The sequence below is a fragment of the Halichoerus grypus genome, chromosome 8 (genome assembly GCF_964656455.1).
Source record: "Halichoerus grypus chromosome 8, mHalGry1.hap1.1, whole genome shotgun sequence".
In the NCBI taxonomy this organism is placed as follows: Eukaryota; Metazoa; Chordata; class Mammalia; order Carnivora; family Phocidae; genus Halichoerus; species Halichoerus grypus.
The window spans coordinates 24,744,795-24,765,254 of NC_135719.1; the positions used below are offsets into that span (position 1 = coordinate 24,744,795).

A 20,460-nucleotide genomic window follows, 5' to 3' on the forward strand; every position below is an offset into this window, starting at 1 on the left:
GTCCCTTCTGCTGCAGAAGGAAAAGAGGCCACCTGAGCACAGGGGACAGCCCTCTGCCCTTCACAGGCCTTGCAGAGCCCCTGGGCCCCAGACGCAGGCCTGCCTTAGTGAAGGGATCACAAAAGCCAAGTTGCAGGGTACACCTTTCTCTCTGAGAAAAACTCCAAGTAAAGGCTGGTTGTTTGCCTGAGGGAGGCAGAATTAAACTCCGGGCAGGGCAGACAACCACAAGTTCAGTTTGCCCAATAAATAAAAGAAAACAAGAAAAAATAAATAAATAAATGTTAAGGTCGCGTAGCCTTAAGGCTTGAACTGATTTTTCAAGAGCTTCATTCATGGTCAAATCAGCATTCTCAGATCTGATTCTGATAAATCATTTCCTGACACTTTATATTTTACTCCCTATATGACTGTTATTTTGTATATATATAAAAAGAATAAAAAGTTTCCTGTAAACCACATCCCTTTCTTCCTTTACCACAAACTGCCATTCATCAGAGCTAAAGCACACCAACTGCCCCCCGCCCCCGGCCATTTAAAGATATCTTTATAAGATTAAAGAAGGGTTTTAAAAAGAAAAAAAAAAAAAATCTCCCGGTTAAAAATCAGTTTTAAAAAAAGGTGCTTGATCACTGATCAGCATCAAAGTTTTGCTCCCCACGTGAAAATAATCCATCAACGTAAAAATGAATCCTGCCTAAAAGAGAGGGGATCCCGAAGACGGAGACAAAAGCAAGGCATTACAATTCAGAAACAAGTTGTTTCATAATTAAGCATCTGTAATTTGACAATAATTATGTCACTCCTCCATTTTCATCTTTCCTTTATCTGAAGAGTTGTAAATTTTCTGATCATGTAAAGAAGGGGGGCGGTCAGGGGAGGAAGAGGGGAGAAGCGGGGGGAGCCACGCTACAGAACCCTAGTCACTAGGTGGATATGCGCTAAAGCCCCCAGCTAGACAGAGCAGGCTATCAAGAATTCATCACACGTGGTGCCTGGCCTTGTCCAGGGCAAGGCAGGCCATCCAGTCATTGCTGGGTGAGTGTCCATGGGATGGGTTCAGGAATGGGAGGGGGAGCCTCCATGCGAAATAGCGGCCAGGTGGGGGTGGGGGGGGCAATGGGGAGAGTAAGGAAGGGGCTGTGGAATCAAAGAAAAGCAGGTCTGGATTCGGGTCGGCTGCTTAGCTTTGCATGACACCTTAACACATGTTATGTCAGGTCTCCTGGTGGCCTCAGTTTCTTGATCCACAAAACGGAATGGCAGTATGTACCTTACAGAATGACACAGATTAAATGAGAATACTCACAAGGTGCCTGGGACATGCTCATTGCTCAGTGAATGCCAGTCATGACGGTAAACACAGTCCTTACTAAGACATTAATTGTTAATTGCCACAGGGATCCAGAGGGCAACCAGGGTCCCTTCTCCCACGTAGAGATCTTGTGCAGAAGAACCCACCTCGTACCTGATTCCTCTCCACCCCAGAGGCCACACCCCGATGTCCAAAAGGGGCCTGGCATGCATGGGTTAGATCGGCAGGCACCTCAGAGGTCTAGTTCATTGCAGGATGTACCGAAGCACTGTACGGGTTCTAATCTGCAAAACCTCCAGATGCAGGGGAATTTCTAAAAGGTTCTGAAGAGCTTTAACACCGATTAGCAAAAATGCCCTTTTGTCAACATGGTTTCTATGGCCTGGGATTTCTATTTGGAAAACACTGAGTCACGTAAAGACACCGGACAAGAGACAAAGATTCTGACCTAATAAGAGCTGTAGCTCTGCTTCTACCATCAGATGAATAGCTTTGTCTTGGCATGATTCACAGTGTTATCAGTGTGGCTTACTGCTCTCACCCCCCCCCTCCCTCCAAGAGCCCTGGAGGGTAGAAAAGGGAACAGAACAAGAGGGGATGATGGCAGGGGAAGGAGAGAGTGTGCCTAGGTGGAGACATGCATGGAAGATGTCCCAGGTTCTAAACTGGCTTGACCCTCAGAGTCCTGGGTGTGGCGTTGGCTAAATCTTCCCGACCTTTTCCAAGTTAGCCTCCCTCTAACTCACTGTGACTTTTCTGGGGGGTTAAGCAGAGTGTGTGAAATTATTTCCTAGAAAGTGCTCATGGAATGAAAAATTCTAATTGAACTTATATATATTCCAGGGCCTAAGCCTTTTCTTATATGTTAATGGCAGCACACCCTTGAATAACCAAATCCGTAGATACGGTGCAGCTCTGAAGGACTCTGCTGTGAGTGACACGGCGTGAAACCAGGTCACTCAGCCTCCTGCGGCTTTCTTTGTCCACTGCAGGAAAAATCCTCTTCTCACTTGCTAAGCTGGAGCCTGTTCCACAAGGGGCAAAGCACTCCAGAGTCATCCCGTCCTGTTTGCTCTCGCCCAGGCCCCCTCTGATCTGGAAGACCCACCCTCAGTCAAGGATACCTTTCGATACACAAGACAATGGCAAGGCTGTGTCGATGATAGAGGTCTCAGCTTCACTGGAATACAAATACACAGAATATTAACTGGAATATGTGGGCCCAGGAGAAGTTCACCATGATAGCTGTGACTTTAGTAAAAATAGCAGGTGCATGAAAGGACCTGCTGGAGATCCTGGAAGAAGGGATTCCTGAACTAAGTCAGGGAGCCAACTAAATGATCTTCCTTTCAGCTCCGAGATCCATGGACACAGAGCGTTTCCTTGAACTGGCTTCTTCATCCCCCATGAGTAGTCCCTGGAAGCCATACGTGGAAGCCATGCCGAGTGCACAATCGTCCCTCGCTGACCCACCTGGGGAGAGAGACGACCTCTCTGCTCCAGGAAACTCATTTCTGGGGCCGACACGGAAAATGGCCTCAACAAGGGAATCCAAAAAGTTGAGTCTCCTTAAAAAATCAGTCTTATAAGCTCATAGGTTTTGGTTCACAGGTGATGCTAATGGAATCATTTGGTTGGGGAAGGGGGGAGATGATACATGACACGAAAAGTTAATGGTTACCTGCTGTGGTTTGCTTTAGTCTATTAGTTCAAACATTAGCTCGTGTGCAACAGCCATAAATAACAAAATCCTAGAAGAAATGGAAATTTGGGGGCATCTGGGTGGCTCAGTCGTTAAGCGTCTGCCTTCGGCTAGGGTCATGATCCCGGGGTCCTGGGATCGAGCCCCGCATAGGGCTCCCTGCTCAGCGGGAGGCCTGCTTCTCCCTCTCCCACTCCCCCTGCTTGTGTTCCCTCTCTCGCTGTGTCTCTCTCTGTCAAATAAATAAAATATTAAAAAAAAAAAAAAGAAAGAAATGGAAATTTGTTTCTTGCCATTTTCTTGAAATATTAATCACTGATACAATTAACTGTGGATTGGCCTCAAGTGCTCCAAAGCTCTTTCAACCTGCTAATTAAATTTGCCCTCACTAGCATAATAAAAATTCTAGGAAACCTTGGGCTTCCTAGCATACTACACAGGATGAGAGAATCACAGCCACTGAGTTCCAATCTCCTGGTCCACTTAATAAACAAAAAATGTTAACAACATACATTTTTAAAAATCTAAGTGGCCTCATAAGATAGACATTGCGAGTCTCCCCACTACACGCGATGAAGGCTTCTGACAAGAGCTTAATAAGCTGTTAACCGCGCATCTTCTGGGCCTGGTGAGTTTAGCTTCTCCCCCTACTACTACAGAGGTTGTGCAAAGAGCAGTAAGCATCACGATCCGTGCTAAATGGAGCTGCCATATTCAAACATCTTCACCTTTACAGTCTGTAATCCAAGCCGCTCTATTAGCAGGCAGAAGAATCCTGGCTAGCTTCAAAACCCCCTCATCTTTCCATTACTTCAAATGACAACACTTCCCCACTACTGTCTTCGCATTAAGTACCAGGAGCTGAAAGATGCAATCAATTTAATATTTCTTTCTGCCCATTTACATTACTTATTTGTTTCAGCAGTTCCTCTTTGCCACAAATCCTTCCTTTGCCCATTCATGTCGGCATACTTAACATAGATTTAATATTTCTTCAGGCCAAAGATCATACGCTGAGTTCTTCTTTGACTGGAAGACAGAAGAGACAAGGAGAGAGGAAGGATGTCTGGAATCCCTTCATTCTCACGGACAGTTCCAGAGAACAATTCTCAATAAATTATCAAAAGCTTAGATCAGTACCCCCACGTTTCAGATCCAAAGTTGGGGGAAGAACAGGAGAAGCAACCAAAATGTACTGAGCCCATCCTGGTTTCAGACACTGTCAGTCCCTTTCCTGACTTTATTATCATAAAACTTGCTTGGTGGCCCTGTGGTGGAGCAGGGGGTCTAAACTAGACATGAACCCCAAGACCACATTTCATAAAAATCATGACATGAGTAACGAACCAAAAGGCCACCATGCAGAAACCAACTCAAGTCCTTTGAGGGCAAGAATCACATCTTCTACTTCTTACCTCCTATGGCACTTGGTGGACATGTTCCAGATTCGACTTAGAATCCTCCCACCCAGACAGGCAGAAAGAAACCCAGGAGTGCTGACTTCCAGCTCGTATCCTGACCCCTGCAAAGGCAATTTCTTTGTTCCCCCAAGCCTGAACATCTGGGAAATGCTAAGCCCTCCGAGAGGGAGTCTTTTTTTTTTTTTTAAATCAGATTTAAAGTGGAAACCACCAGCTTCCCATCACCACCCCTGCCTCACCCATCAGACACATAAGGGATAGAGCTCCAAAAGTCTTTCCCCCCATAGAACAAAAGCTATGGGCAGTCGTTGGATAGATATGATATCTAAGACAAACAGGCTTTGGGCAGGTGGGAGCGGGGAAGAGGAGAAGCTGCTGGTTGGGACCTCAACTACCACTCAAATTTGTTTTTATGAAATAATATGCTCTACATTCCAAACGCCTTGGAAAGTTTTGGAGTGCAACCCATTTGCAAGTTGAGGGCCGCATATACAATGCCAGGCAAATAGTATTGAGCAAGTGTAGACATCCTTAATGAAAGGTCTCGATTTCACTTGAGGCAAATATTCTTTCCATGCAAAGCCCCAAATAAGGAACTCTCCCCCTTCTCTGCTCTTAGCACTCTCTGCCTCTCCTCCTCTTTTGGCCAAAATTCTGAAGTGCCTCTCATTACACAGCATAAATTGTCTAATCTCTTTCCTGTGGAATGTCATGTGTTTTATCTTATCTCATAACAAAATCACAAGTTTCTTTCATATTGCCTAGCATGGAACTTGCACTAAATAGACTGATCAACAGAAACAATGGAAACTTTGGCCAAGTAACAAAGGTGAAACCTGCACAGACATATCGAGACCTACTTAGATGTTACTTATAGTTCAAACCTCTTCACCACCACCCCTTGCCACAGGAATGATACGTACGTAATATATTCTCTTTCACTTCATAATGACACTGGATTTCTATTAACAAGAATGGTAAGGAGGAGCAAGAGACCCAAAATAATTCGCAACTCAGCAGAGGTTAGGGACTCATCCAAACCATGTATGTGCACACACACTCTCCCACCTTCACTCCCGCAATTGCTCTTAAACTCAACTGATAGTTGGTTCATTCATTCCAGCTAGAACTACTTTGGCCACCCAAAAATATTTTATCGATCCCTTTGTTAAATTCCTGGACTAGAGTGATGCAAGATTACTGCCTAAAGTGCAAAACTGAACAGGCGCTCGTTCTCACACCTGCACTACCCTGAGTAGAGAATCCCAGTCTATGCATCCCTCACAACCCAGCCTCCCCATCTTCATGAGAGCCAAACTACTCAGATGCCACCCAGGGTCAAGCCCTTGTGGGAGATGGACTTGGACAGAATATCTTTTCCATGGGCCTCCCTCTGGCTATGAGGGTACCAAACCGAAACTTATAAACAGGGCTCAAGTCCTAACCCACAAGTGGTTTACCATCTATTTGCAGAAAGACACAAATGGCGAGTAAACAAGGTTTTCTGAAACGTTTGAATACAGAGGGAAATGATCACTGACCAAAGAACACGGCAATGGCTCGATACCAGCACACGAATGACCTGCAGGTACCTGAGCCATCCATAGGGAGATGTGGGGAGGTCTCATGGAAGAGCGGACTTGAGCATAGCTTTGAAGAGCAAGAGGACGATGGTTAGGGAGAAACCATGAAGAACATGGCAATGTTTGCTCCAGCTGAAACTCACCATGTATATACACCAAAGCCAGATTGCCTAGAACCAAAATGCACAGCAAGACATGCCCAACTCTCCAACTACTGAGAAAGTATTTTAATTTCACTTGGATCATTCCAGAAGTGCTTCTGAGTCCAAAGCAACTCAGCAGTATCATGGCAGACATCAGTCACTTGCCATGATAGCAGGAAACTCTTGCTGGGCTATCAGTTTGCTCAGATTCTGGATGAGGGAAAGCTTACTTTAGTTGAAAAGAATGATTTAGATGAATTTAAATTCATTCAACATAATCCTGTTACATCGGTGTTTCTCAAAGTACTTATGAATAATTCACTTTGGTAACAGCAAAAGCCAGACCAGAATAAGTCACTTCAAAGATACAAGACTTAACATAAATCCTACTGATTTTCCTACCCTCAACGCCTTCTCTAACCACTTTTATTCCTTTCTACCCTATCACTGAGCTGCTTCGCCAGCCTCCTATCCTACATCTGCTACTAGCTCATCAGAGCCTATGAATCACAGCCACCTCCTGGGACCCCACAGCCTACCACTCGCTAGTCCTGTCCCTGAGGGTGGGGCCCATTCAAAGAGCAGGTCAACTGCTTTATGCCTTTGCAAGTCGCAAATGTCTGTTTCCATCTCTCTAGCAGTGGTGACTGACAACCAGGGCCAATGGATCCATCCTAGAGTCCCAACACCCTACTCTGCAACAGTGAATCTCAGAGCTGGAAGGAAACTCAGGGCTCTCTTGGTTCAACAGATGAGGAGATCAAGGAGCAGGGAGACTAAGTGGCTGGCTTCGGGCCACTGGGCTAAGGTGTAGTGGAGGAGGTCCGATTCATGCTTTCTCCAATAAATGATGATGCTCATGTGTACACAATTTTCATACAAACTCCATCTGATCGGGAGGCTGGGCTGTCCTCTTCTCCTTCTTGCCATTCAATTAGCCAGTCACCTGCCTCTCCAGCCTGCCTCCAGAGAGAAGGCACTGACCAGAGGTTTACATTTACTTTGATAGAGTGGAGGCATCTGAGACTGGAGTTCCAGGAGCGTGAAGAGCCGGTGTAGGAGAGTCCATGCCTCACACTTTTGAAAATGCATGACGTACCCCAGGCTTGTTTACACACACAGAGTCTGAACTAGCTCATACTGAACGATTCACAAAAACCACTCACCTTTTATCGATTAGCTGAAGTGGGGTCTGAACACCATCCCAATTACCATTTCTCTCTAATGACCACTTAAATGCCTTCTCTGGCGGCTCTTCATCTACACTCTGAGGCTTTCCATGAACACAGTGCCTGGCAAGATAGAACGGCAGCTATCCAGATGAATGGCAGAAACCTCCCTGTGGGACCAAATCAAGTTGAGGGTCTGAAGTCCCCCACCCCTGCAGTGTTAACCTGAAATTCAGTGGATCTTCCTGGGGCATGAGAATGGGCAGAAGTTACAGTGAGGCATGGAGAGCTATCGCGGTGTGGCCATCAGTAAATCTAACGCCAAATCAATCCTGCACAACAACTTTCTCTTGAAATGGTAGCATGTTAAGTTGGCTTTGCCTGTTTTACCAATTGTCCATCAATAAAACCTGCTTTACTTAAGCACCCCCACACCCTCCTAGTCACCATCTCTGGCATCCAGTGACTTTTCCAAGGAGTTTTTTTTCCCCAACAAGCAAATATTTTTGAGCTACAGAAGCATTCTTCTGAGAAAATTATACATTCTCGGAATTCCATTCATAAACAACTACGATGTCAAGATCCTTCAAGCCATGACTGCCTGTGAGCCTAAAAAGAGGACCAGAGATGAGGTGGCAGGTGGGGAAGCAGGGGGCAGGAAACCCAATGATCTCAGAAGATGACACCATGCCACCTGGACCATACCACCTAGCTGGTGCCACCTAAACCGTACATGAAATTATAAAGAGGAAGTAAAGGGTATGCGATGTTGCATCCGGGCTTCTGTCTTTCCTTGTAGGTGGGAGAGAGGACAAGGAACATTTTCCACGACCTTGCTTAAAACCCGTTCCAAAGCTTCTTTGACGCAGTTACTCAAAACCCTTTAATGGAAGGACCTGTGTATTATAAAATAATCCAATCATTTCAAGTTCACTGAGGAAGAGAACAAAAAAATACATCCCTACATCCTGAGGGATAGTCTAAGAACCTACTAATATCACCTACTTGACAAAGCCTAAGGGGCCATTCAGAGGTTAAGAAATCAGAACAGAAACATCATACTAGGTTGCAACTCCAGGAACAAAGCTCATCTCTTCTGGACCTAGGGATCTGCCTAGTTTCCATCTGTCTCCATATTACCACTAATACCTTCTGTGGGGGAAGGGGGGGCGGGTCCTAACTCGAACACTATGGCTCCCCAGGAAGTGTTTCTAATAATACCAGGCTTCATCTTGCCTTTTTTTTTTTGTATCGTAGGCTATTTGCTCCCCGATCTTCCTTTATTGTTTTCCCATTCCTTTTTGCTACTAAGCCCAACTCCCTGGTCTCGGCAGCTGCTAAAAACCATCCAAGCACTTTGCATCTATCTAGAAATCCAGAATGGTAGCCTCGGTTCATAGCTCTGCTGCCAAGGGCAGATGCATGCACATCACAGCTGGGCCATCCTCCCCAGAGGCCCCTGGGCACAGTGGGCTCGGGCCCAGGGGCTTCAGAGTTGGTCTTGCATGCAGGATGGTGGGGCCTGCCCGCACGGGCTCCGGCAACTACAACCTCACACGCTCCATCCAAGTCCCCTCTTTAGAACTTGCAAAAACAAAAGTAGAGGCAGCTACATGCTGGGTCACTCCGCACAGGCTTTGCACACAAGTCTACGAGTAGCAGGCCACACAGAGTCCCCAAACACGCCGCCTCTGTTCCCATCCCACGTGGATTCCGTAAAGAATGGCACGAAGAAAGGAGAGAGGACCGGGTGGTTGTTTGTGACCGAGGCAAAGAAACAAAAAGTGATTTCTGTCCAATAATGAGATGAAACAGAAGCCGGGCTTCCGGGAGAGGGCCTGACATTCCTGCACAGCATTTTCCCACCCACCTGATCCCCTTGAACGGAAGGAAGAGCTAAGGGAGCACAGAGAGAGCCAGTGTTTGTTTCCTGCACTGGGGGCGAGAGCAGGGAAACGGAACAAAACAAAACAGCCAAAACAGGCAGGCACACACACACACACACACACACACACACACACACACACACACACCCTCCGCTAGCATGAAGTGGTATGCATGCGCAAGCACACACACACGCAAGCACACACACACACACACACCCTCTGCTAGCATGAAGTGGTATGCAAGCACAAACACACACACACACACACCCTCTGCTAGCATGAAGTGGTATGCACGTGCAAACACACACACACACACACACACACACCCTCCGCTAGCATGAAGTGGCATGCACGCACAAGCACACACACGCGCAAGCACACACACACACACACCCTCTGCTAGCATGAAGTGGTATGCACGCACAAACACGCACACACACACACACACACCTGCTAGAATGAAGTGGTATGCACGCGCAAACACACACACACACACACACCCTCTGCTAGCATGAAGTGGTATGCACGCGCAAACACACACACACACACACACACACCCTCTGCTAGCATGAAGTGGTATGCACGCGCAAACACACACACACACACATCCTCTGCTAGCATGAAGTGGTATGCACGCGCAAACACGCACACACACACACACACCTGCTAGAATGAAGTGGTATGCACGCGCAAACACACACACACACACACACCCTCTGCTAGCATGAAGTGGTATGCACGCGCAAACACACACACACACACACCCTCTGCTAGCATGAAGTGGTATGCACACGCAAACACACACACACACCCTCTGCTAGCATGAAGTGGTATGCACGCGCAAACACGCACACACACACACACACACCTGCTAGAATGAAGTGGTATGCACGCGCAAACACACACACACACACACACCCTCTGCTAGCATGAAGTGGTATGCACGCGCAAACACACACACACACACACACACACACACACACACACACACCCTCCGCTAGCATTATCCAAAGAAGAGAATAAACAGGCACATGCTCCAGCCTGGAGCAGATGGTTGGCTACCTTTACTATGTGAGACCGGCAGTTGTCACAAATAAAAATGTACATCCTTGTTATCTTTACCAAAAACTGCGCCCACTGTATAACCACTTTACTGCTCTCTGCAAAAAAACACATTTAAAAAAAAGATAATATTTAATGTTAGTATCAAACAAGAATCTTATTGTTGATATTTCTTAAATTCTTCCCAACACCAAGCTTGCAAGCAGAATCAATTCATGGGGTTTGATAACCAAATAAATAGAGTTTACGTGTAACTATGGAGACCCCACTGGCGTCCTGATGTAGACATATGTACCTCACTGGATGTTCTTTAAAGATACAGCTTATCTGGACAGACACAAGAATTTGAACAATTTGGATTAAATTAGCAAGAACTACTCCTACACTATGCCATGCTATTTATGATAACTGAATTTTTGCAATTTAGAAAAGGCAATAGAGAAAGACCATTTAAGATATGGCAGTAAACATACATGGTCAGTCCAGTTTAAGGCTCAGAATTCTAGATGGTCTCCCACGGCAGCTCCGAGATAGTTTAACTTTTAAAGGACTAGCAATGGCTATCATTTCCCAAAAACCTACTACCAGCTAGGCAGTCTGTCTGGGACTTTACAAGTTCTGTACCTGCCCATCCCTGTTTCACAGATGGAAGAAGAGGTCTGGTGGCCCCCTTCCAGCACCTGGGAACACATGAGGCTGATGAATGGGGTCCTCTCAATTCACTGACTATTCTTAAACCTTTGCCATATGATGCCACTTGTTCGTATGGGAACGTGGTGGGTGGGTGTGTGTGTGTTTGTGTAGGGAAGCCTAGGTGGCTCAGTCAGTTAAGCTGCTGCCTTCGGCTCAGGTCATGATCCTGGGGTGCTGGGATTGAGTCCCACATCGGGCTCCTTGCTCAGCGGGCAGCCTGCTTCTCCCTCTGCCTACAGCTCCCCGTGTTTGTGTTCTCTCTCTCACACACACACAAATAAATAAATAAAAATCTTTAAAAAAAATAAAATAAATAGATCCTGTTTTGTACAAAATTACATTTTCTTGCAAATATCAATGTTAACATGCCACAATGGTCCACAGGGGGAAATCACAGGTGTAGGGCCACCTAAACGTGCTTGAAGACGAGTCAAACAGAGGTGGCAGGCATGTGATGGGAGCTGTGGTCTCCAGGGAATCCACACTATTGTCAAGGGTGGATACCCTCGGAATCTCAGGAGTGAGCCCTAGCCAGCCCCATGACATCCTAAATACTGCGGAACAATGGCCAAGCGGATACTGCAGGAGCACACTCTTCCCTGGAGGAAGCCCTGCCAGAAGCCCTCATCACTCCCTGGCCTGAGATGACAACCGTCTCCACCAAGCTCTGGGACCTGCTCGGCTCCTGTGCCTGTTCCCACAGCGCAGTTCACACGGTTACGGGGCTCCGCGGGGAGCTATGTTTCCAAAGACTGAGAAGACAGGCCAGATACAGAATAGAACCCAGAATGGTCTAGATTTTGGATTTTGACCAGGGGCTCCTTCTTCCACATGGAAGGTTTCTAAATTGCTTCAACCCAGATTCCCAAGTTATGCACAGTGATAAACAGATGCCTGCTCTGTTTAATATCCTGTGTGTCACAGTCAGAAAGACTGCATCTCCTGCTACCAGCATTCCTGGAACACGTGGCTGTCTCTCCTTTGCTCCCGGTCAGGGGAGCATTCCATCATAGGATGGTGCTCGGAGACCCTGCTTCCTACAGCCTGAGTCCCAGGAGTCACACTGTAGACTAGAAGGAGGTATGTTTCCAATTCATGGCTTCCCGCTTCACCACGAGCCAAACCTAACTTTTGAACCACCCTGTGCACTTGAGTTGAGCAATGCAATCTAGGACAAGGTTTGCCACGGGCCCACACAATCCACGTCATCCCCACTCTAATCAAGAATGTCACACTGGCATACACACAAGAAAAAGCAAGACAGAAATATTAATATAACAAAAGAGACATTTTAGGAATAGGAAGAAATCAGGACAGTCTTAAAAGTAGGCCCAATTGGTAAGATCTGAAGGGACTCCAGATATTTCCAAATACCTAGAATTGCAAAAACCACCCTAGGAGAGTTATTCTGAAAGCCTTTTACTCTCAAAGATGAGATCCTTATTTAAAAACAAAACAAAACAAAACAAAAACTTCTGAAGGGAGCCCAGGAGAGCGACACCTTAATCAGGGGACAATTAGCCAAGAGCAAAGCCTTTCAGGAACCAGGCCCGAGAACTAAGAGACGGCGGGGGGGTGGGCTAGGAGGGGTTCCAGAGAGCCATGGACACAAACGGCTTCACCATCTTGGTAACAAGGGTCGACAGTCAGGGAGAACAGAATGTGATCTCCATGCTTGACTATAAAAGGCATAGAAATGAGGCCCAGGGGCATGTGACCCCCTTCTAAATAAAGATCACCCCCACACTGGGAGCAGCTGACCAGAGCAGGGGCCTTCCAGGGGAATCGAGACAAGCTCCTACCGACAATGCAACACCAGAACCCGCTCGACGGATTGCCTTCTCGTCCACGGTCCATACGGCTGTCCCGGCTCCAGCTGGAAATGCAGGTCCCTCTCCTCATCCACCTGGGGCAGTCTGGAGGGCCGTAGCGTGCAAGAACCTGGCGGCCGATCACACAGCATTTCACAGCAAGAAATACCCCTCCCTGGAAGCTTAAAACTTGAAGGCGGGAGAAGGAATTAAGAAGAAATAACGCATATCACATGCATGAGGTCTCAGACACACTGTGCCCCTCACGTCACCCCAATCCAGCAGGTGATTTACAAACAAACACTTAAACAAGCCCCCCACCTGTCCCTGGCAGGCCAGATGTACCAATCTCAAAGAAAATGAGGAAGAAATCTCTAAGAAAATGAAGAAGGGGAACCATTCCACTGTGAGAAGGATCTGATAAACAGGAACAGGAGAACCTGTGAGGGGGATTAAAAAAAAAAAAAAAAGGTAGAATTGTCTTTTTTTATGCTACCTGCCTTCACCTGAAGTCCCCAATCTCATCAGTGAGGTGGCCACGAAATGTTTTCCTTTTGTCAATAAAGGGAGCCACTTACTGCCTCCTCACGCAAAGGCTCCAATCTGCTCTTTTCCTGGTTTCTCATTTGGAAGGCAGTGGGAAATGCAACAGACTCCGGGACCGCTGTTCCCAGTCAATGCCCTTTTAATTGAAATGAGGATGTACCACTAGCAAAGCCTGTTTCCAACACAGCCAAGCTTGCCACCTTCACGCATTTCCTGGCAAAGACCAGGCCTTCCCACGGGCAGTAAAGTGATTTGAGTAGATCCCAAGCTGTTGGGTTAAGAAGTACTTGGAGACACTAAGTTTAGTAGTAAGTTTTAGATTTTTTGTTTTTTTGTTTTTTTTGGTTTGTTGGGGGGGAGATCTCTAGATCTGCAACCAAGTACCAGAAAGCCCCAATGGCAAGCGAACCCCAGACACCACTTCGGCAATTCACTGGGCAGGAAGAGAACCACAAGTCCTGCCAGAGGATCCACCCCCGTTCCCTCCCTCTACAGGTCGGCCTTCAGCACGTAACTGCTGAAAAAAGTAACGAACAGTGCTGCAGGCCACGGCTCAACTTTTAAAATGATCCCCGTATTTCTCCACCATCTTTGGCCTTGAATCATTCTGACAAGGGCAGGAGAGAAAGGAGCCACTACCGGCCATGCTGACCCTCCCTGCCAGTGAAGAGCTGGAGACGGTTTTGGTGACAGCGCTCCTGGGTAGCAAGGACCGACCGGGAAGATTACACAAGAAACATCCGCATTTCACAAGCCTTGAATCTTTTGGCTTGCCGAGGACTGTCATTACACACTGATCTCTGCTCAAGGGGGGAAAGAGATCTTCCTGACCATAAATCTTTCACAAAGCAGGTGCCGCACTTGCCCCTGGGGTGACAGCCATGCTCTCCAAGACTCGGAGAGCACGCCCAGAATTTACTCGGCGGTGCAGAAAGGGCCGCTGCCAGGTTTCTCTGCGGCGAGAAATGGCCCACCAGAGTCTGCAGAGTCCCAAAGTCCTCCGCCAACGGGCACGGAGTCTGCCGGTGGGGGCGGCCAGCTGGGCAGCTCAGAAGCACCATCACGGGCCAAGGATAGTGCAGGCAGAAGGCAGGGAGGTAGCTTGTCGGGGGCATGGCCCAGTTTCATGACAGCTCATGGGCTCCTACTACAGGATTTGGGGGGTGGGGTCGCTATCGGTCAGAGTGTAGGTTAGGGAGCTCACTGGGCCCAGGCACAGGTGCGAGGAGGCTGGAGAGAGGCCATGTCACTGAAAGGACAGCAGGGGATAGCAGATTTGAGAAACATTTGGGACTGAAAGGGCTTGTCGTTCAATTGGAGGAGGAAGCATCCAGAGGACCCCTAAGTCTCTGACATGGGAGCGGGAAGCACAGGAATGCTGCCCCTGCAGAGGCGGGGGAGGGGGACACAAGAAAAACAACGGGTACAAGTGAGGAGACAGAGAAGCCTGGCAGACACTGAGACGCGCACGGTTGTGTGCACGGGAATGGATTTGTGGGTCTGGGGCTCACAAAGAGGTCCAGGTTGGAGATGATATTTGCAGGCCAGGTGCAGACAGAAGGATGCGGAAGCACCAGAAGGGACATCCTGGGAGAACAAGGACAGTGAAAGGGGGCCTAGGATGGAAGACTGGAGACCGCCAGGTATCAAAGACCCAACCAAGGAAAAGGAGCCAGCGAAGAAACAGCTGTAGGGACAGGGAGAGAATGGCTAGCCGCGGGCAGGGGAGGAGGGCTCACCAGCGCCGAATGTCAGGGATACTGGTTACATTTTTACTGCAAGGAAAATGCTGTACACAACTTTTTTAAGGGTCAGTCACTTTTTAGGAGTTAACTCAAGCCTCAGTAAAACCACCCCTCCAGGGGCGCCTGGGTGGCTCAGTCGGTGAAGCGTCTGCCTTCGGCTCGGATCATGATTCCGGGGTCCTGGGATCGAGCCCCGCATTGGGGTCCTTGCTCAGGAGGGAATCTGCTTCTCCCTCTCCCTCTGCCCCTCCGCCCTGCTCATGCTCTCTAATTTAAATAAATAAACAAAACCATCCCTCCAAGTCATAAGACAACAGAGAAATACAGAATTGTACAGGGAACCCATAAAGTCATCATTTCCTTAATGGGGCTATGAAGCTGCCTGCCACCACACAGTCATGATAGAAAAGAAGGAGTTTAAGGGAGAGCGTCAAGGAAAAACTGCATAGCGGCACTCCATAATTGAGTGTTTCTCCGTTATGTCAAAAATTTCACACACATCCTTGATCTGACGTAGCTCTCCAGATGCTCTCCCTCCTTCCGTAGGCAGCCCTGTGAAGAACAACTGAATGGGATTCTTCCACACTTCATCATTTTAAATGGCCACCTTAATGCTCATGTTGACTTCCAGGTAGACATTCTGTCCAGACTCAATGCCCTTCACCTGGCTCCTTGAACAGTTCGTCAGCATCCTGCTGGAGAGGGGTAGGAACATCACAGTACTGCAGTGCTCAGCGAGAGACATCATGGGGAGGAGAACGCATGGCCATAGGGGGAGTACTCTAAAGAGAATGTGAGCCCCACCTGTAATTTCAAATGCTCTAGTAGCCACATGAAAAAGTAAGAAGAAACAGGTGAGGGGCACATGGGTGGCTCAGTCAGTTAAGCGGCTGCCTTCCGCTCTGGTCATGATCCCAGAGTCCTGGGATCTAGTCCCACATCAGGCTCCTTGCTCAGTGGGGAGCCTGCGTCTCCCTCTCCCTCTGCCTGCCACTCGGCCTACTTGTGCTCTGTCTGTCAAATAAAAAAAAAAAAAAAAACTTAAAAAAAAAAAAACAGGTGAAATTAATTTAATAACATAGTTTACTTAACCTAGTAGGTCCAAATAATTATCATTTCGACACAGAGTCAATATAGGAACTATTAAGGAGATACCTTATTTCTTCTCCCCTCCTACTACTTCTTTGAAATCCAGTGTATTTTGCACTTAAAGCGAATCTCAATTTGCACCAGACCACAGTTCAAGCATGCAGTAAGCCACATGTGGCTAGTGGCTGCCACACCACCCAGCTCAGGTCTAAAGGGACTCGATGTACAGGGAGAGTTCCAATTCAATGGGAAAATGTCTAAGAAACCTGCCCATGCTGGAGTTTTCCTGAAACTCCGAGATGAAGGGACGACAGTTTCCTTGAATGCTGTTCGTAATTTTCAATAAATATTCCCTTGTAAAATCTCAGAAAAACGTCAGCAGGGCTGAGACAACTGGCAGGGGAGAAGGCTGCAGGGTGTGGCCTTGGGGAAGCAGGGGTCCAGCCAACAGGCCTGTCCACATCAGCCGTACCACCACCAAGGCCCAGTTTCTAATAACCCTTTCTTCTGGGTTTTTTTCCTTTTTTTTTCTGTTTCTTCTGGTGTTTTTCCTTTTTTTTTTTTTTTTTTTAATACTCCAAGAGCCCTCTGAGAAAGGCAGGGTCTCTCCCAGATGAAGAAACAGAGGGCCAGGCAATTTAAATTACTTGCTCATTCCTGGGCGCAGCTACCAGACCTGGACTCAGAACCCAGGCCTCTCCCCTGCTCCCAGCTTCTTCAACAACCAGCTGGTCAGAAACAGCCAAAAATCCACAGCGAGGCCAAAGTAAATATCATCTGAATCACTGAACAAGTGGCCACCTAATGACATTTTAAATAACACCTCCCTTTTGTATAGAGATTATGAGTTTCCAAAGCGTTTTGTGCACATGTTTGGTTGCCACTAAGGAATGATATGGGACTGCCCTAAGGAACATTGTAAAGATGCCCAACTCCGGCCCAGAAGGACTGGCTGGTCCAAGGTCACCCAGGCCACTTAATACCGCATCCAACATCTTCCTTCCCACTACACACGATGCCTCCCCGATGACGCCGTTTTCTTTTAAAATAAAATTTTAAAATGTCAAGACTACTTAAAAAAGGTATTTTTGTTGTTTTCTCAAAACCAGTGGGTAACCTAATGATAGGGTACAGTTTTAATCAATCACAAATGGGACTTTAGTACAGCGCCTTCCTCCAACCCGAGCTAACAGGGACTCTTCGGGAGGCCTGAGGGCATTCTTGGACATCCAACGTCCTGGTTACAGCCAACGAAGAGACCCCTTCCCTTATTAATCAAATGTTCACGGACATACCCGTGGAATGATAGCATAAAAGTGTGTGCTGGGTCAAAGAAACCATCCTCTTCCCGGCTTCCACCCTGGCTGGACAGAAAGAACAGCTACCTGTGGGGTCTGGCCTTTGATTTATTTTATACACTTCATGGTTTAGGCAAGCCTACCAATTTGGGATTCCTTGGCTCTTCATGACTAGCTAGAATACATGAGCTCCTTGGGTCTTTAACTGGGCCAACCATTAAATAATAGCTATTTATAGCTACCACACTGACTTCTAAACCAGGGAGAAGAACCTTCCTGGCCGACATACCTAAATGTTGCTGAAAGCAACACGGCAAAGGCCCAGGCTTGCCTTTTAATACCAAACAACCTGGGTCTCCAGGTAATTGATCACAATAATTCAAGAGCTTGGTTATACTCAAGAGAAAAATAAGCCTGTTGCCGATAAATAAGCAGCTTTGAAGTATCACGCCGGACCCTGGAGAGCAGTGAACACATTTCAAAATTCTTTCACTAGGTGATTTCAGGAGATCTGGACAACTCTTTGGAGGAAAAAGGTAGAAAAAAAAAAAAGGAAATGGAAGCCCGGGTGTAAAAGTGCACCCACTACATAGCTACTTGAAAGTACAGCCTGATTCGGGGATTCCTGGAAACCGAGCCAGGTCTCTCCCACCTTGGCGAGGTGCTCCATCATAAACCGGCACACCTAAGCATCATGACCATCCCTGGGGACCAAGGATGGGGTGCAAAGTCCCCACTTTCACAGCATGTGATCGAATTTTGACTTTCCCTTAATTCAACCGTATTCCAAGTAGGTTCATACTAAGGAAGTCCCACCATACCAGAAAAACATCTTTTCCCGCAAAGGATGAACGAGTCGATCCATAAGCAGCGCCTGACTGCTGGGGCTGAGGCACCTCCAAAGCACACCAGGTCAGCTTTCTCATCAGAATCCAAAGCTCAAGGGCAGCAAACTCCTGGCCCAGAGAGGTGGTGGATTATTTCTAGGACACGACGTGGATGCTCTTGATGGCAGCCACGCCTCAGTCCTGCATTCCCTGAGTTCCCCGGATGCAAAAGGAAGCCAACCAAGACCCCCACCTGCGCCCCGCGGGTGGCCTCATCCTCAGTGCAACACAACCGCACCCTCCCAGCAGAACCCCCAGAGGAAGCCGCGCGTTCGGAAGGGGAGGGGGGGCGAGGGAGAGCAGGAGGGGAAAGAGCAGCAGAAGGAAGCCCCAACAGCGTCATCCTTACTTTTCTGGCAACGGTTTGTAGTCCAGCAACGATAGTTGTACTCGTTGTTGATGGTTGTCTTCTCGCACAAGGGCTTCTCCTCCATTGTCCCCGGACACAGGTCCCCGCATTCCTTTGGGGGTTTGTTGCCCACGATGTAGTTATTGGACACGGCATCCAGGATCAGGGACCAGTCCACCGTGGAGAGGTAACAGAGGTCAGCATTCTTCTCAATCCTGATGGCCCCCCGAGTAATGTTCCTCAGATTGTAAAGCCCAATATCCTTGAGATTGGTCATCTCAAAGATGACCAGGGCGTAGTTGTAGAAGAGCTTCCAGCCGCGGATGACCGTGAGGTTCGGGAAGAGGTCCCCGAGGCTCTCGAGGCCGGCCACGCGGAACAGCAGCAGGTACTCGGTGATGACCGTGAGCTTGGGGAAGCGGTAGCTGCGGTAGTCCTCTGCCTTGGAGATGAGCAGGATGTGGAGGTAGCCCTCGATCACCGTGCAGTTCTCCAGACGCTTCAGCTGCTGATAGTCGTTGCGGATGTCGATGCCCGGCCCGCAGACTGAGGGGAGACAAGAGGGCAAGGGCGGGACATGTCTGAGTTACAAGGAAATCGTTTTTAGAACTATTTCCCAACCCACAATATGGCCAGTTTTCAGGACACCTATAGTATTATGATGAAGGAAAGAAGACTCCGTTCTTCGCTGCAGACTAACGTTAGGTATCTAGGCTGTCAGGTGCCGTTCACGAAGTGTCTACACTGGGCCAGACGTCGTGCAACACACTCAGTGACCACGGGAGATGTCATCCCCATCCTACTTATGTGTAAACCACAGCTTGAAGCCCAGGGTCACACAGGAGCACGGACGAGAGTCAAGGTCACACGGTCAAGTCTCCACAGCTGCCAGGCTGCAAACTCCCCACGCCTCCTGCACAGCCCCGGTGCCCAAGTCTGAACCAACAGCTCAGCAGCCAAGACACAACAACTTACTACTGCATCCAGCCTCAAGGACACCAAGCAATAACATCTACACTGGAGAACAGTCACCGTGACTTACAAAGGAGGGACCCAAAGAAGCAAGTTCTCACGTTTCTCGCTACCATCTGACATGGGCCAGGTGGCCTTGTGTTCTTCCCCAAAACTGTATGAATATAGATACAAAGCCTAATTTAACAGAAAGACAAGAATGTGTGATTTCTATGAATAAAAGAGGTATGCCATCTCAACTTCAATAAAATATTTTATTAAGAAAACAAGCTTCCTATAGAAAGGTTTGGTAAAAGATAGCAAAAAAAGACGGTAAAAATCATCAATATCTCAGCATCCAAAGATAATCACTATTAACGGTGTCTGTACCACTGACCCTTTCCCTAGAAGTAATTTAATTAAGGTAAAGGAAGTCAGACAAAAATATCTTCCTGCACTTAATATAAATATTTTACCAAGTCAATAAATGTCCTTCTATGTTATCACTTTAAGGAGATCGTAATTCTAGGGTACGAATATCCACCATGAGTTCCTTTTTTTTTTTTTTTTTTTTTTTAATTTGAGAGAGGGAGAGAGAGCATGAGCAGGAGGAGGAGCAGAGGGAGAAAGGGAGGGAGATCATCTCCGGCTGACTCCGCACCTAGTGCAGAGTCCAACGCGGGGCTCAATCCCATGACCCAGAGATCATGACCTGAGCCGAAACCAAGAGTCAGACGCTCAACGACTGAACCACCCAGGCGCCCCTAGTTCTTTTATTTTTTTAAACCAATCCCCTATCGTTGGATATTT

At 47.6% G+C, this 20,460-nt stretch overlaps 1 protein-coding gene across 1 annotated transcript in view; it reads right to left on the minus strand.

The window, feature by feature from the left end:
* Positions 1-20,460, minus strand: part of IGF1R (insulin like growth factor 1 receptor) — a 292,269-nt gene that overhangs the window by 216,667 nt on the left and 55,142 nt on the right. Inside the window, exon 2 of the mRNA XM_078078941.1 lies at positions 18,700-19,245. Within this exon, the coding sequence (XP_077935067.1) occupies positions 18,700-19,245 (546 nt within the window). The remainder of the gene's footprint in view (positions 1-18,699; positions 19,246-20,460) is intronic.